This window comes from Centropristis striata, chromosome 11 (genome assembly GCF_030273125.1).
Source record: "Centropristis striata isolate RG_2023a ecotype Rhode Island chromosome 11, C.striata_1.0, whole genome shotgun sequence".
NCBI lineage: Eukaryota > Metazoa > Chordata > Actinopteri > Perciformes > Serranidae > Centropristis > Centropristis striata.
This window is the reverse complement of record NC_081527.1, coordinates 24,328,809-24,345,300: the sequence shown is the minus strand read 5'-3', so window position 1 is coordinate 24,345,300 and position 16,492 is coordinate 24,328,809. Positions and strand designations below refer to the sequence as shown.

Here is a 16,492-nt window from a genome sequence, read left to right as displayed (position 1 = left end):
AAAAGTAAAACTATATATCCTTCAATGGGTTGAATCTTTCTGCTCCAGTCACATAAATAATACAGCAAATCAAACACATTCTCCTGCAGAAATGTTACAGGAAAAATTCAGAGGAACTATAATTATTAGCACTTGTACCACACAAAACACTAGAATCTGATTGAGATGATTCATCACTACCCTTAAAAGTACACCACTACAGTGAAACTACTGCACTGCCAGCAACACAAAGACTCTTCTGTACTAGTTTACAATAATGAATTTAATTAGATATACAAGGTTGAGAGGTCATGAAAAATGTAATACAAACAAAATGCCATGATTTGCAAATCATTTGTGAATATTTTCAATTAAATACCGTGCAAAGACAACATATCTAATGTACGGAAACGTATTGCTGTCACACAAACAAAAGTAGCTCAGTGTCACGTAATTATGTGATTTCACGTTATGTAATGATAATAATCTTATCACGTTATAATGTGACAGTTTCACGTTATTTCATGACAACAAAACAAAGAATAGATGCATAGAGGCAAGTATAGATTGCAATACGTTTCTGTACTAAATTTTCAGTCAAACCGCGGTGAGGTGGTGTTTTATTTTGTGTTCTGGTCTTCCTGTTTTATTTTGAAATAGTAACTCTCCTCCCGTTTCAGGTCACTTGCCCTTCCCCGTGTGTCATCTGTCTGATTGTCTCCCCTAATTACCGATTGTGTTCACCTGGTGCTCCCTTCCCTCCATGTGTTCCAATAGTCTGTGTTTTCCCTTGTCTTGGTCCAGTGTGTTTGACCCCGTCACCATACCAGACAGTTATCTCCTTCTTGCCACAGACACAGCTTGTCTTGTTTTCGCCCTTTTGGTTTCCTCGCAAGAGTGATTTTTCTTTATAATTTACTAGTTATGTGCAGTTCTTAGTTTCTTATGTTTTTCGCGTCAGCCGTTTTGTTTTTCCTCCTTTTGGAGCGATTTTCCCCCCTTTAGTCCTGATCCAGTTTCTCATAGTGTTTTAGTAGAATCTTTTATTTTTCCTATCAGGTTTTGTTCCTCCCTTTTGGAGCACTTTTATTTTGTAGGTGTTATTTAATAGTTTCCCCCCAAGAGTTTAGTTAGTTTTCCCCCCTTATCTTAGATTAGGATTTATATTTTAGTTTTTAGTGTAGATAGGTTCAGTGTTAACCTCCTTTGGAGGGACTTTTCTTTGTTTAGTTTTTACTTAGTACGGTGTTTCATAGCCCTTTTCTTTCACTCTGTGAGGACTTACCCTGCTGCATTCTTTGAATAAAGAAACTTTTAAGTTAACCTGCTCTACAGCTGAGTTCTGACTTGAGCCCGACCTGACATTCTCAAATTGGCAAACTTCAGTTTTTCTTTAAAAATATACACTCATTCTGAATTTGGTGTATTTTCTTTTCATTTACATTTGAATTAGTGTCCTAACTTCTGATTTAGTTTAAAGACATCAGCTGATTGAGGTACAAATGGTTTTAAAATGGTGCAAATGCCAGTGAGTGTACATGCTCAGATGATCTAATCATTTCCTGCCTGGGAGCTCCATCTTGAGGAATTGTTCAGAATGACATGTATGAACTGAATGACTTCTTCCTGTCCAGAACAGACGCTGGTCATTTGTCATGTGAAAAAGGAAAGGACTTTTCATAGGTATCCTGTGTGTTTCTACAGGAGTGTGTTTCCACTGTGCAATAGACGTGGTTCCAGTGAAGAACGAAGACGGCCTGGTCATCATGTTTATTCTCAACTTCGAGCTTCCCACTGACCCCAGACCAGTCAACAGCTCACCAGCCAGAGAGCTCAACAGAGTGCTGCGTATCCCATGGCTGACCCTGGGTATGTTTCATTCACATGATACTGACTTGAAACGAATGAATCACACTAACATATCTATGTGTTCTTGGTAGATTTTGAGGGATTTTATTATTGTTTTGATGACCGAATAAAATGTGATTACACATGATCATTATAGATCATTACATGTGAAGAAACGGAGTGCATTCTAAGTGTAAGCTCAACCCTTGAGTCACATGTACAATGCAAAAAAGGTGTGTCTAAAAACAAGATAAAACACTAAATCTGAGGGAAATTATCTTGCTGCATGGACAGATAATTTCACTTGACAAGATTTATCAAATTAAGATTGTTAAATCTAGAAATAAGCATGTTGAACGCTTAAAATAAAGATAACTCTTAAAACAAGATAAATTATCTAACACTTATAAATCTAAAGGTTTTTTTTATCTTGGTAAGAAACAAATAATTGTCAGTGCACTCTGCTGGAGCCAGTTCATCGCTGCTTGCAGCTTTAACTTATCTTGATTGAAGAGTTAATTTCTTATTTCAGGGTAATTTCTGGGTATTTCAGGATGGCCTGGAACATGTTGACAGGTCATCTTTCCATCACCTCCTCCAGTGTTTCCAACCTGGCTCCAACCACAGAACCAGCTCTTTAGACCAGTCTGTCCAACCGCCTTCATCTCTGTGTCTGATGCTGCCTCCCCAGCAGACTGCAGCATAAAACAACACACTACCACCACAGACTGATAAAACATCTGCAGCATCTTACTACACATGTCCAGAGATCTGAGCTTCAAGAAGAAAAAGAGGCGGCTCTGCCCCTTTTTGTAGAGAGCGTCTGTGTTTAGGGACCAGTTCAACTTATTATCCAGGTATACACCTAGATACTTAGAACTTGGCACCACCTCCATGTCCACCCCACACGTATTCGCTGGCTGAAGGGGGGCTTGAACCTGCGGAAATCTCTGATCATTTCCTTAGTCTTTGAGGTGTTCAGTAGGAGATAGTTCTTGTGGCTCCAGTCACTGAAAGCTTTTATCAGATCCCTATATTCAGATTCCTGTCCATTCCTGATACACGCCACAATAGCAGTGTCGTCGGAGTACTTCTGGATGTGGCAGGACTAATAGTTTTATTTAAAGTCCTCTATGTACAGTGTGAACAGGAATGGAGCCAGAACAGTGCCTTGTGGAGCCCCTGTGCTGCTCATTAATGTCCCAGAAACACAGGAAGACCACAGTATGTCAGGTTTGGGAACTGTCAGGTGATCTGTGATCCAGGAGATGAAGGAAAGATCCACTCCCATCTCTGTGAGCTTGTTTTTGAGTATGTTGGGTTGGATGGTGTTGAATGCGCTTGAAAAATCAAACAACATGATTATCATAAGTACCAGTTTCCTCCAGATGAGCAAGGGCACGGCGAAGCATGTAGAGGACAGCATCGTTCACTCTGATGTGTTGTTTGTATGCAAACTGCAGGTGGTCGAGTTTGTCTTTGACTTCAGCTCTCAGTAGGCGTAGAATCAGCCGCTCCAAGGTCTTCATGATGTGAGAAGTGAGGGCTACTGGTCTGTAGTCATTATGTTCAGCTGGACATTTTAATTTTGGCACCGGCACAACACAGGAAATTTTCCACAGTGCCGGTACTCGCCCCAACTGTAGACTTAGAAATCCATAAACATAATACTAGAATTTAATGAAATAATTAGGGCTGGGACTTTAACGCGTTAATTAAGATTAATTAATTACACAAAAATTAACGCGTAAAAAAAAAATGACGCATTTTAATCACACTTATTTTTGCACTGCGGAACGTTTCTCACTGGATGAGTTTCAGGCGGACCGATTATACTGGAGCACCAACTAGCGTTCATGAGTTCAGACAACAACAAACCACAGTGAACATGAAGGAAGAAGCTGATGAGACGCTCTGGTTGGCCCCGTGGATGATGGGACATTTTGTTACAAAAAACCAATGGATGGAAGCATCGATAAGAGCATGGTTGTGTTGCTATGCAACAAGGAATTCACATATCACCGAAGCACATCGAGCCTCAAATCACCTCAATGCTAAACATATAGCAGCTAGCGGCTAGTGTGGTAGCTAGCGTGGATTGTGTTTTACTTAAAAAACCAAAGTATTCTAGTTTACAGAAGGTCTACCTACCTATAGGCTACCTGGATTTATGAAATGTACTATATTTCTAAATATGCTATTGCTACACTTAATGGCAAAACTTGCACTGGTCTGTTGGACTTGAACAAAAATAAACAATATTTTTGTTGCTTAAGCTTATGTATTCAGTCATTATTCAATGGTGTACTAAAAATCCATGTGGAAAAAATTACTTCTCACTGTTCACAGGTCAAATATTTATATGCGATTAATTTCGATTAATTAATAACAAAGCCTCTAATTAATTAGATTTTTTTTTTAATCGAGTCCCGACCCTAGAAATAATTAAAACTAAAATACTATTTTAGTTTATATTTTTATTTAGTGGTGCATAATTCTAAACTACATTTACTCATTTCAGCTCGGCGACAGCGTCTGCGCCTCCTCCTCCGCTCCATCAGCGGTAGTACGGGTGTCCTATCCCAGGACACGGAGCTGGGTGCTCCTCGTGGCGACCTCCCACCCCTTGGACATGAGTCAGTGGCCCTGGACAAACTGCTGTCCCTCCCCGAAAGACAGCAGCTGGAGGAGGCAGGAGCTGGACTGCTGCTGTGGGACCAAGAAATAGAGGAGGAAGAACAAATAAAAAGAAGGGGAAGAGAAGGAGAGAGGAGCAACTTGGTGGCACCCAGACGAAGGAGTGAGGGAGACCGAAAGAGAAGAGAAGGAGGTGATGTGTATGAGCTGCTCATGGACACAAGTGCAGGAGGAGACGGAGGGAGGAGAGGGAGGGAGCTCCACACAGCTCTGCCCCCAGCTCCACTCTCCGCACCTCCAACACTGGCCCTGCCACCCGCCTCTTCACATGCTCCACCACGGTATTTCAATCTGTTTTTTCTTCTTTTGTCATTGTGATTGTATTAGCCAAAGCCTGTATAAAGAATGAACGACACGTCTCCACCAAGGTTATAATAGTTTTGGATTTTTCATTAGTTTTAGTTTTATTTTCGTTGTGATTTTTTGTTTTCAAATTCAGTTAGTTTTAATTCGTTTTTAGAGTGAGTTTGCTAGTTTTAATTCATCTTTATCTTTTGGAAAATGCTTTGCTTTAGTTTAGTTTTTATTAGTTTTAGTGTTAGTTTTTTTGTAACAGGGTATTACAATAAGTTTAAGGTAAGGGTAATAGTTTAAGGTAATAAGTCATAAAACCAGATAGATGAAAATTGCTTATACTTCTTTGACTTCTTTTTCCCATTGTTCTGTTGCTGTTTTTTAATTTTTTATCTTTGTCTGGTCCTTCCTTTTTCCATTCTTGTTATTTTAATTGCCCTATCTTTTTCAAAAACTGCCTATGGACAAGTGTTGCGAATTAGCACTTGTGCTAAAACACTTAAACAATGCATCTGGTCCGTCCAATGTAATTGCTATGTCCATATAAAATAAACAATAAATAAATGAAATAGATTTCATATCAACCAAAAAGGTTTACGTTTAAAATTATAGTTTTCGTCTTTGTCAACTTATTTCAGTTAGTTTTAGTTGGTGTTGTAACCTCACAATACAGTTTCAGTTAGTTATTGTTTTTTTTTTAAAAGTTTAGTTTTTATTTTCATTTCAGTTAACAAAAATGTTTTTTCAATTCTAGTTTTCGTTATTTCGTTAGTTTTTGTTAACTATAATAACCTTGGTCTCCACTTCCTGCTACATTTCGTGGATTTCAGGCCAGAGTAATAATAATAACTTCACAATAACTATGGTATCAAGGTCACACCCATACACCTGCCGGACCAATCATGAGTCAATCACAGCTGTAAATCATAATTTTACACCCCCATTTGATGGCATCAAATAAATATTAAAACCAGATATACCAGAATGATGAACATTGGGTTTATTAGGGCCTCGGGGCAATCGCACCGAGCACTGGTCCCATACAGCAATAGCTGTAGGGACCAGTGCTCGGGGCAAAGCTGGTATACTGTGGATTTCTTCTTCTTCCTCTTCCGGACGCAATTTCGTCCCGCTACTAGTCCTACATCTTGAAGAGTTGCAGGACAAATTATATATCAACACGCGCGGTTTGATCTGGATCGGTGTGCTACTACTTTTCTCTACAGAATACGAATTTACAGAAACAAAATTTTGCATTGAAATGAATGGGACGGCCGACAAAAAATGAGCGAAAAAGAACAATAATTGGAGATTTTTAAATGTCTACTTCTCCGGCATAATTTCACCTAGAGACTCCATTTCAACTTTAAACAGTAGACACAAGTCTTGTGTATCGATGTATTAATTCACGTTTCGATAGGTCATATAGTTTTTTATCAATCCCTGTTCAATGACCATGATAATTTTTGGAGAAATTCTGAGATTATAACGGGTGTGTATTGCACGGAATGTTCGTGCCACAGTGTGTGACATCATCCCCAGAGTGTAGAGGGAGAGAAAAAACTGTCAAAAAATAAATTTGAAAACTGCGCTCCAGGCTGCAAATTCCACTCTACAGAAATAATTTATACATAGAAACATAGGAAAATTTGTCTTCTCACTCACAATCCTCTGGTAAAGCTGTCAGAGTTATAGTTTGGGCGTAGGACGCATAGATGCTCCACCAACACCACCAACAGCCTCATTGGCTCCCATATTAAAAACGCAGGGAGATTTCTAAAAGAAGGGAGATGTAACAGTTTTTTTAGATCGCTCTAACAAAGCTATTTTTTTATTTTTCTTAAAAAAAAAACATATGCAGACGTTCAGGAAGAACTCGGGACGCTCAAAGTGAAGTCGGATCAATGATAGGTATTATGGTTTTGCCAAAAATGCTTTCTGTTGGAGGCCAGAAATTCCAGACCACCTCTGGCTGCTGTCACTCTTTCATTAACAGGTGGTGTCAGTTAATTCTGTTGATTGCTTTGATCTGATTGCCTTTGATCTTTGATGTGATTACAGTTACAGATACACACACACACACACACACACATGCGCGTAAGCATGCACACTCCTCACACATGCATACACATGCTTCAAACACACACACACACACACACGTAACTTTATGTGATATTAATTACACACACACACACGCACACACATATTTTGAGGTTAAAGGGCATAGTTTGAAATCTCTGAAGAATCTCATCATAGTGTAGACACACCGGCAGTAGCCCCCGTGGCCCTTTCAGAATTTCCCCAGAGGAAATTTTCTAGTTAAGCTATACTGCTGCCGGCCACCAGAGGGCGATCCAGATGTTTTGACTCTTTTTGAGGAGCTGCAAGGCCGTCCATCTGTATTTACAGTCTGTGGTTCTAATTGTTATGATATTTGACTGATAATCTTTTAACAATAGTCATTGATAATTATTTCTTCAATGATTGATAATTCTCCAATTATAAAAAAAAAAAAAAAAAAAAAAAAAAAAAAAAATACACACAAAAACTTATATTTTACAACTACATTCAAGTCTCTGGTGTATTCTGGTTTGTTGTGGTCTTGAATCAAACAAATGATACACAAAGAAATGCTATAAAATATGGGTCACTAACCAAGGTTATTATAGTTAACGAAAACTAACGAAATAACAAAAACTAGGATTGAAAAAACATTTTTGTTAACTAAAATGAAATTAAAAACGAAAGTTTAAAAAAAACAACTAACTGAAACTACTAAACTAAAATTATAGTGAAATTGTCCTTAGTTTCTGCCTTTGTCAACTTTTTTCATACATAAACCTTTTTGGTTGATATGAAATCAATTCTAATCTGGTTTTATGAGTTGATAATCTTATTGGGGCTGAGATGGATGATAAAAGGAAATAAAGGCAACATTTATTGTGACCTTATTGAATCTCGCACCCAACAAATACCCCAATTACAAAAAAACTAAAACTAACACTAAAACTAATAAAAAACTAAACTAAAAGTAAGCATTTTCCCAAAAAATAAAAACTAATTAAAACTAGCAAACACACTCCAAATACTCATTAAAACTAACTGAAAAATTCTAAACGAAATTAAAACTAAAACTAATGAAAAATCCAAAACCATTTAAACCTTGTCACTAAGGGAGACTCTTGGTCCAACTTTGTGGGCTGGAGCTCCATTTATTGTCAGGACGTATTGAGGTCTGAGACTTTTATAAATGTACATTCTGTTTAGGAGAGAGGAGAGAGGAAGAGGCCGAGATGAAGATGACTGTCCTTTCCACAGCAAGCACCCTCCTGCCAGGGTGGTCGGCAGCTGTGGAGCGTTAAAGCATTCCTCCTCAGTCGATGCTATCAAGAGTGGGCAGAATTACTGGGAGAAGAGGCTGCAGCTGAGACACAGCTGTACTGGTAAGAACGTATGCAGCACACTGTGTTCATCACTCTGTCTGAAACGGTCTGAAACAAACACTATCACATCCAAACTTCTAAATGTCTTCCTCAAAAAAGCACGGCTTTTTTTTTTTCAAAATAAAACATAAAAATGTTTGTTTTGGTCAAAGTTAATTTAAAATGTCCACATTCATAAAAATGCTGTCTTTAAAAAAATAGCATAATAATTACCTATTGATCAAATATGATGCCCTTTCACCAGTTTATCAACACATCTACAGTCAAAGAAAAAATATTAGATCATTGTTTTCTTCAACTCTTGTTCATTTTAATGCCTGGTACAACTAAAGGTACATTTGTTTGGACAAATATAATGATTACAATAGCTTATAAGAGTTTAATTTGAGAGCTGATATCTAGACATTTAACATGAATTTCTTGTTAATGACGAAAATCATTATTTAGAAAACCATGAAAATATCTAGATATCAGTTCTTAAATTAAACTCTTACAAGCTATTTTTATTGTAATCATTATATTTGTCCAAACAAATGTACCTTTAGTTGTACCAGGCATTAAAATGAGCAAGAAATTGAAGAAAACAAGGGTGGTCTAATTTTTCCATGACTACATCTACATCTGTCAGAAATTGAAACTCATATATTTTATAGATTAATTACACATAGAGTGAAATATTTCAAGCCTGTTTTTCTTCTAATTTTAATGATCCTGGCTTAGAGATAATGAAAACCTAAAACTCAGTGTCTCAGAAAATTAAAATATTGTGAAAAAGTTCAATATGTAAGTTTACAGTCAGTGGTGGTTTGGGGCCATGTCCTCTGCTGCTGTTGGTCGACTGTGTTTTCTGAAGCCCACAGTCAATGCAGCCATCAACCAGGACATTTTAGAGCTCTTCATGCTTCCACAAGCTTTATGGAGATGCTGCTTTCATTTTCCAGCAGGACTTGGCGCCTGCCCACACTGGCAAAGGTACCAAAAGCTGCTTCAATGACCATGCACTGCAAAAAAGGTGTGTCTAAAAACAAGATAAAAACACTAAATCTGAGGGAAATGATCTTGCTGCACGGACAGACAATTTCACTTGACAAGATTTCTTGAATTAAGATTGTTAAATCTAGAAATAAGCATGTTGAATGCTTAAAATAAGAAATTAACTCTTAAAACAAGATTATTATTAACAATTATGTAACACTTCTAAATCTAAAGTTTTTTTTTCTTGGTAAGAAACAAATAATTGTCAGTGCACTCTGCTCGGGCCAGTTCATCGCTGCTGGCAGCATTAATTTATCTTGTTTTAAGAGTTAATTTCTTATTTTAAGCGTACAACATGCTTATTTCTAGATTTAATAATCTTTATTTAAGAAATCTTGTCAAGTGAAATTATCTGTCCATGCAGCAAGATCATTTCCCTCAGATTTAGTGTTTTTATTTTGTTTTTAGACACACATTTTTTGCAGTGTGGTGTTACTGGGCTGGACTGGCCAGCAAACTCGCCTGACCTCAACCCCATAGGAGTCTAGTCTGGGCTGTTGTCAAGAGGAAGATGAAGACACAAGACCCAGATGACACTATGAGAGCAACATGGGCTTCCATTTCACCTCAGCAGCCTCAGGCTGATCTCCTCCATGCCACGCCATATTAATGCAGTAATTCATGCAAAAGGAGCCAAACCAAGTATTGATGGATAGAAATGAACATATTTTTCAGAGCCCTGATGTGTGTGTTTAAAATATCCTTTTATTAAATTAATCTTATGTAATATTCTAAATTTCTGAGACACTGAGTTTTGTGTTTTCATTATCTCTAAGCCAGAATCATCAAAATTACAAGAAATACAGGCTTGAAATATTTCACTCTGTGTAATGAATCTTTATAATATATGAGTTTCACTTTCTGAAATAATTGACAAAAAATACTGACCTTTTTCACGATATTGAATTTTTTTGAGATGTACCTGTATATACATACAGTATTACCCTTACATATGTATCACACAATAATCTCCATCTTTACCCCCTTTTTTTTTTTACCATTTACCAGCTAATAGAAAAAGAAAACCTCAAGAATTTGATGATTATTCTCTAGTAGTGGAGTAAAATACTGAGTAACAAGTGTCATAAATTTGCATAAATCTATGTTTTAATCCAAGCAGCAGAGGGCACTAGCTCAAACACTTCAATCAACATGGCATCTTGTTTTTGTCACCCGTCTGTAGTTTTCATCTGTAGTTTTAACTCTAATGTGATGCAAAAATTACCTTTATGTTTTTCAACAAAAAAATAACGATATTAAACCAGATATTATATAATAATAAAGTTGTTATGTTGGGATCTGGTTTAACCACCAATCTAAAATAAGTGCAGAAGGTACTATGTGTTAAACTATGTCTATTGAGATCAAATGGAACTGTAGATGGAGCACACAGGGAGGTATCCTAATGTTACGTCCAGGTCACATTTCTATTGTCAGGAGTTGTCTGTGTGTATGAGAGGAATACAAATTGCCCAAGGTGACGTTTTTGTGTTTGTTTGGTTAAATCCACTGTAACAATAAAGTGCTGCCCTCTGCTCTCCTTCAGCTGGGTTGCTAACCATCAGAAAGAGCAGTGTGCCAGTTGGAACATCAGACTCCGATTTGCGCTGCCGGACCAACAGCCAGGTAGCACACACAGAAACACACACATACCTGCAATTTAATGTCCCAATACTAAGGGGAACTGAAAAGTTAGCTGTGAAAATAAAATGTTGTAATTGGGTGAAATGCTGATGCTGCAAATTTGAGATAAAATTTCTGAATTACCATTTCTCACAATGAGTCCCATATGCTAAATTATATTACATACATACAGTTTTAATCTTTTTTTTTCTCCAGATCTTTATTAACAATTAAAGAAATACAGGCATACAGGATATAGACATATAAAGAAAAATGTCAGTTACAGTATCTGTTGAATAAAATATATGTATAAAAATAAAATAACATAAGGGTATAATGTGCTTACTTTTATACTATTCTGTGGTTTCTGAAAATAAGCTTTTAAAGTGTAGCAGAGTTCGTTCACATTTCTTATTTGACATCAACTCTAAAGTCTGGATATAAAATTTCAATTCTATTGTAAAAACACTAAAGATAGGGAGGGAATTGGAAAAACTTAATCTTGTGGATGTGAAACTTACCCATCAGAAGCATAAGATTTGTTATAAAGCATAATGTTTTGTTATTAGATTCAAATTTTGAAATAATATCTTTAGGTTCAAAAATGATGGGCTGTCCAGTCATATCGAGTATGAATTTTTCCATATCCCTCCAAAATATAGACAGTTTTATTCATTACACAGTGAAGTATTGCATCAATGACTAAACTCTTCCTAAACTTAAGGTGTGTAGGTGAAGCCTCAGTTCGACGCTCGTACCACTCTTCCCCGCGTCCACATCCAATATATATAACAAAATATAAAATGTCACAAAATGAAATACAAATCGTGTCCTATACACACAATTAGAAAGTAGTGGAGAGAGATAAAGAGGAGAGAGAGAAAGAGGTCAAAAAACTATCAGGCTCCACTCCCCGCTTGTCCTGACTGACCACAAATCACATTACCTACCAAATTACCGTTACCAAACACTTGCGAGAGTGTCACATTAAAGGTACAGTCTTCACAAAACAAAAATATATCTATCCACATATATTGTAAATATCAAAACATGTACACATTGTAAATATTATTATTTTTTATGAACTTCAATTATTCTGTTAACAACAAAAAACTGCAATTAGGCTCCTACAAGGTGTGTCTCACTTCTCGTATTTTATAAGATAAGATAAGATAAGATATTGCTTTATTAGTCCCAAAACGAGGAAATTTACAAGCAGCTGCAACAAGCTGCCACTAGTGCAGAGCCCATTTTGTTCTTTATGTCTCCTTTGCTCCTCGCTTGAACCAGAGGTTCTTCTGGTGAGCTATTTTAAAGACTGTCCCAAAGCTTTTATTTGTGCACTGAGGAGGGGAGGAGGGAACATGAGAGCATCCTTCACAGAAGTCTTTTACCTGTCGACACGCCCACTCACAGGGTATCGGTTACTGATTAGAAGTTGGAGCTAATCCACCTGATCAGATACATCACTGTAGTTTTACACCGGAGTGAAGATAGATAACAGATTAAACTCAAGTGTGTCACTCACAATTTTACATTTTATTTACCTTCTGATTGGCCATTTAGTTAAAATCTGTTTTATTGTGGGTCAGAACAACTTTTTTTCCTTTCATGAACTGATATTTCCCCCATTCAGCTTTATTATGGATACTAGTCATGTAAAAAAAAGAGAGAGTATGAGAGTCTGGCAGGTGTTTTTTTAAACAGGTAACTGTTTCATCATCTGACATCAGAGAGGAAACCATTTATTATTATTAGTGCATGTCTATTCCGCCCTCATTACTTCCCCGCTGCAGCTATGCATATAGCTAACTCCTCCATTGACGACATATAAAAGCAGATATCATGATCCACTTTGTCTCACTGAATGATACTCTAAAACAATATAATTTCCTGTATTGTCACAGACTCTGACCTTTGACCTCACTAAGTTGTGGTTGCTGGTAATAAAATATTGTATATGCAAATTGAAGATTTTTTGTTGTTTAGTTTTTTCCTTCAATGTTTCAATGCATGTGTATGTGTGGTTTGTGCATATACAGCAAATGACCCAGAGCCTACTGGACACAAAGACAGACGCTTTTGTGTCATTACCGCCCGGGGAAATCAGACCTCCCTGCAAACTGATTGACAGAACACACCATGTCACCGAGAAAGTCACCCAGGTTAGTAGTGCTTATCCATCCATCCATGCATTAACCATGCAGCCATCAATCCAAAGTGCAAATTATTCTGTTCTTTCTTCTTCTACTGTATGGACTGTAAATACTAACCATGCTTACCAACAACCACAATGCAGATACCTGAGGTACAATGTAGAGAGAAACATTTGCACATGTCAAATCTGTCCTTTTCAGCTTCAATATATACATCCATAGATGTCCTTCTGCACAGCCACATGCACCAGTTCCTCCAGGTGGATCCTAAGGCATTTTCACAGATGTAATCCATCTATAATGGTCAGCCTCTGGGTCCACTTTTGAGTGGGTGACAAACTCAAAGGGAACGAACCAATCAAAACCGATGCCCCTCACCACCTTAAAACAGCATTCCAACAGCCAATCGTCTGTAGTCATCACCTGTTGCCAAAAGTTAGGCTAGTTTTTGATTTGGCATGGTGATTTTCAAAGCAGTCATGTGACCTCTGACGTCTTAATCTCTGAATGAAAATGGGCTCTTTCCACAAGTCTCCTCTTTACATACATGGCTTCTTTCTGCTGATAACTTGCAATTTAAGGCAACATCCACATCATGGTTCTCATGCATTTGTTGTACTTTAACTGATTTGAACAGCATTCTGATTCAACTCACAAAATGGCATTTCACCTCCATTTTGGTTCTCTGATAAGGAACATCTCCGATCTCCCAGGATGCCTTGCGTTTATGACACCCACAGGCCACATCATTGGTCAAGGGACCTTTGACACCGCAGGTGGTCGACTGTAAAGGCCAAATCTCCACACCTGTTGGGTTTTTTTCTCCACTGCTCCCCCTAGCAACAACACCTCCATCCTACCCAGAGGCCTGGATTTACCAGCCCCCACCTCCTCCCTCTACCCCCTGCAGAGATCCTCTGCATCTGAGCGTTAGACCATAAGGAATCCTGAAACTACTGCAATTCTGATATTCCCTGCGCACCAGTGTTGATTGTCGATGAATTGTTGATTCATGAACACAAAGTTCATTACAACTGCCAGAGAAAGCGCCACCTCAACAACAAGGATGAACCAGCAACTTAATTTGGAAGACAGCAAATTATTGAAACTCAACCTGGAATCAAACTTCCCCCCACGCCCTCCATTGAAAAGGATTTCCCCCCTTTTCCAAGTGGACTGTGAGTAATGTAACTGGGCCTAGATAGAAATCAGCAAGGACTTTAAGTACAAAGGATTTGACTGTAATCAATGATTTGGTTTACATGTGTGTTTTTAAGTATATTCGTTGAAATATTCGTTTAGCTACATCATTCAAGGTTGTATGTTAATCTTGCTTTATAGAGTCAGTCAGTCTTATATGCAACTAACTTTACTAACCTTTGATTTGCTCACACATTGATTTACACATAATATACTTTAAATTGGCTTTTAACAAAACACAACTTTCAGCCATTAGTCCTCCAAAGCAGGAAAAGGGCCAGTCATCCCCTCACAGCAGGGTTTTATGAGATTGATCTAGGTGAATTGGCTATATTTTTCTCTGTTTAACAGAGCGGTGCCCCTAACGAGTGATGAGTGAGAGTAAATCAAGTCATATCATTTATTATAATTATTATTAACCACACTTTTGTACTGTGAGATCCATACAAGTGTCACTCAGGTTCATCCTTACATATTTGATATTCTTATGGGAGGGATAGCATTTACGCTCTTTATTTTACATATTTGACACCCTGTGCAAGGTATCATTTATTCATAAAAAAAGGCATCCTTAAATTCCCAACAGATTAAAATTTGCTGTGTCCGCCTACTGTATTTGAATATTGTGCATACTGAAGCCCCTAAACAGGCTTTGAATGACATTAACTGGGTATCAATGGAAAGCTGTGGATTCAATGAGCCAGTTTATTGCAGTCAGGGCATTTCTTGAGTCTCTATGTATAAAATGAGCTGCTGTGGCCTCTAGGATAATTACAGCCTCTTGAAACTTTACAACCACAAACTACAGACCTAGAGCATTCAGAGGGTGTGCAGCTTACCTAGGTATATTGACAGTGAGGCGTTCTCAGCAGTTACTTACACCAAATGTGTGTAATAAATGGTATCAACACAAGAATTGCTGCAACAACTAAAGGGACATAGTTGAACATGAAACTTCAAAAGGAGGAATATTAATGTTTTGGACCTTTATACACCTATATAGGTTTAATTAATTAATTAACTAAATACATGCAGTTCCTTAATTAATTAATTAAGTCATGTTTATAAGAGATAACCAGAACAACTTGACACACCGTGCTGAGCTGCATCTCATTTTAGTCTTCAGGTTCACAGCTGTCATATGATGTCCACCACTTCTATGTGGAATTTATTGTTGACCTGCTATCTCCCCCTAAACATCCACTGCCCAAAACTCCCAACTCCCAATAATCAATAAAAGGGTAACGAATAATAAGACATAATTAGCATAATTTTGTTGAATTTAATTGCACAAGTACAAGACACACACTGGTTGGTTAATTAACCAAGGACACTGGTTAGTTTTGACACCAAATCATTGCTACTTTTTATGTTGTGTAATTTAAGAAAGTGCCTAATTTTCAGGCTTCCCACTATAATTCACATTTCACCTTTATGTTGGAGTCAATCATGTTTTCAGATTCTGAGAAGGCCTTTTACTGGTCTGAGTGGAAGTATATGTTTTCTGTCCTCCAAAAATGTGGGTTTGTTTATAAATTTAGCTCCTGGATAAGACTTATTAATCTCCACAAGCATGTGTTACCACTTCACTATGTGCTTCATCATTTTCATTAACAGGAGGTGTAAGCGTTCTAAAAATAGCACACAGGTCATTATACCTACATGTACGGTTTGAGGTCATTAAATAGGCTGCAGTTTTGCCGATGCTGCTGCTGCTGTGGATTTGCATCCAAAAGGTGATGAGTTGATGATGACGGGCAGGAGGTACCACTTAAGTCAGTGAAGCTACTTCCTCAAAAAAATCATTTGAATATTTTTAGAATTATGTAAATTCAATATGTCAGTAAATGGACCTGCACTTATATATCGCTTTTCTAGTTGCTTTGCGACCACTCAAAGCGCTTTACATTACAGACAGCGCTCATTCACCCGTTCACACACACATTCATACTGGTGGCAGAGGCTACCCTAAACGGTGCCACCTGCCACCATTGGGAATTCATTCACACACAAATGAACGCAGCATCGGGAGCAATTTAGGGTTCAGTATCTTTCTCAAGGATACTTCAACATGTAGGCTGCCATGGTCAGGGATCGAACCACCAACCCTCCGATCAGAGGTCAACCAGCTCTACCAAACTGAGCCACAGCCGCCCCAGTACATTGAAGGATTCATTGTAACAAAGTTGACATGGCAAGGGTTCTGGTGAAGGTTTT

The 16,492-nt window shown here is 37.7% G+C and overlaps 2 protein-coding genes across 2 annotated transcripts in view; both read left to right on the top strand.

Moving 5' to 3' along the window:
• The first annotated feature begins 1,570 nt into the window (after positions 1-1,570).
• LOC131980989 (uncharacterized) lies at positions 1,571-12,224 on the top strand. The gene is made up of 5 exons (XM_059345288.1): positions 1,571-1,848; positions 4,349-4,805; positions 8,086-8,261; positions 10,843-10,922; positions 12,210-12,224. Exons 1-5 carry the CDS (start codon positions 1,746-1,748, stop codon positions 12,222-12,224), a joined length of 831 nt encoding a protein of 276 aa, XP_059201271.1. The 5' UTR covers positions 1,571-1,745.
• LOC131980645 (potassium voltage-gated channel subfamily H member 2-like) overlaps positions 10,884-16,492 on the top strand; it is a 36,620-nt gene continuing 31,011 nt past the window's right edge. Inside the window, exons 1-2 of the mRNA XM_059344923.1 lie at positions 10,884-10,922; positions 12,962-13,084. Coding sequence (XP_059200906.1) covers positions 12,965-13,084 — 120 coding nt within the window. The 5' untranslated portion in view covers positions 10,884-10,922; positions 12,962-12,964. The remainder of the gene's footprint in view (positions 10,923-12,961; positions 13,085-16,492) is intronic.

Excerpts from the sequence above, each read along its gene's own strand:
- LOC131980989 (XM_059345288.1), top strand. The coding sequence starts at position 1,746 with ATGTTTATTCTCAACTTCGAGCTTCCCACTGACCCCAGACCAGTCAAC. Across the intron at positions 4,806-8,085 it reads TCTTCACATGCTCCACCACG|GAGAGAGGAGAGAGGAAGAG; the intron begins GTATTTCAATCT and ends CATTCTGTTTAG. Across the intron at positions 8,262-10,842 it reads GCTGAGACACAGCTGTACTG|CTGGGTTGCTAACCATCAGA; the intron begins GTAAGAACGTAT and ends GCTCTCCTTCAG.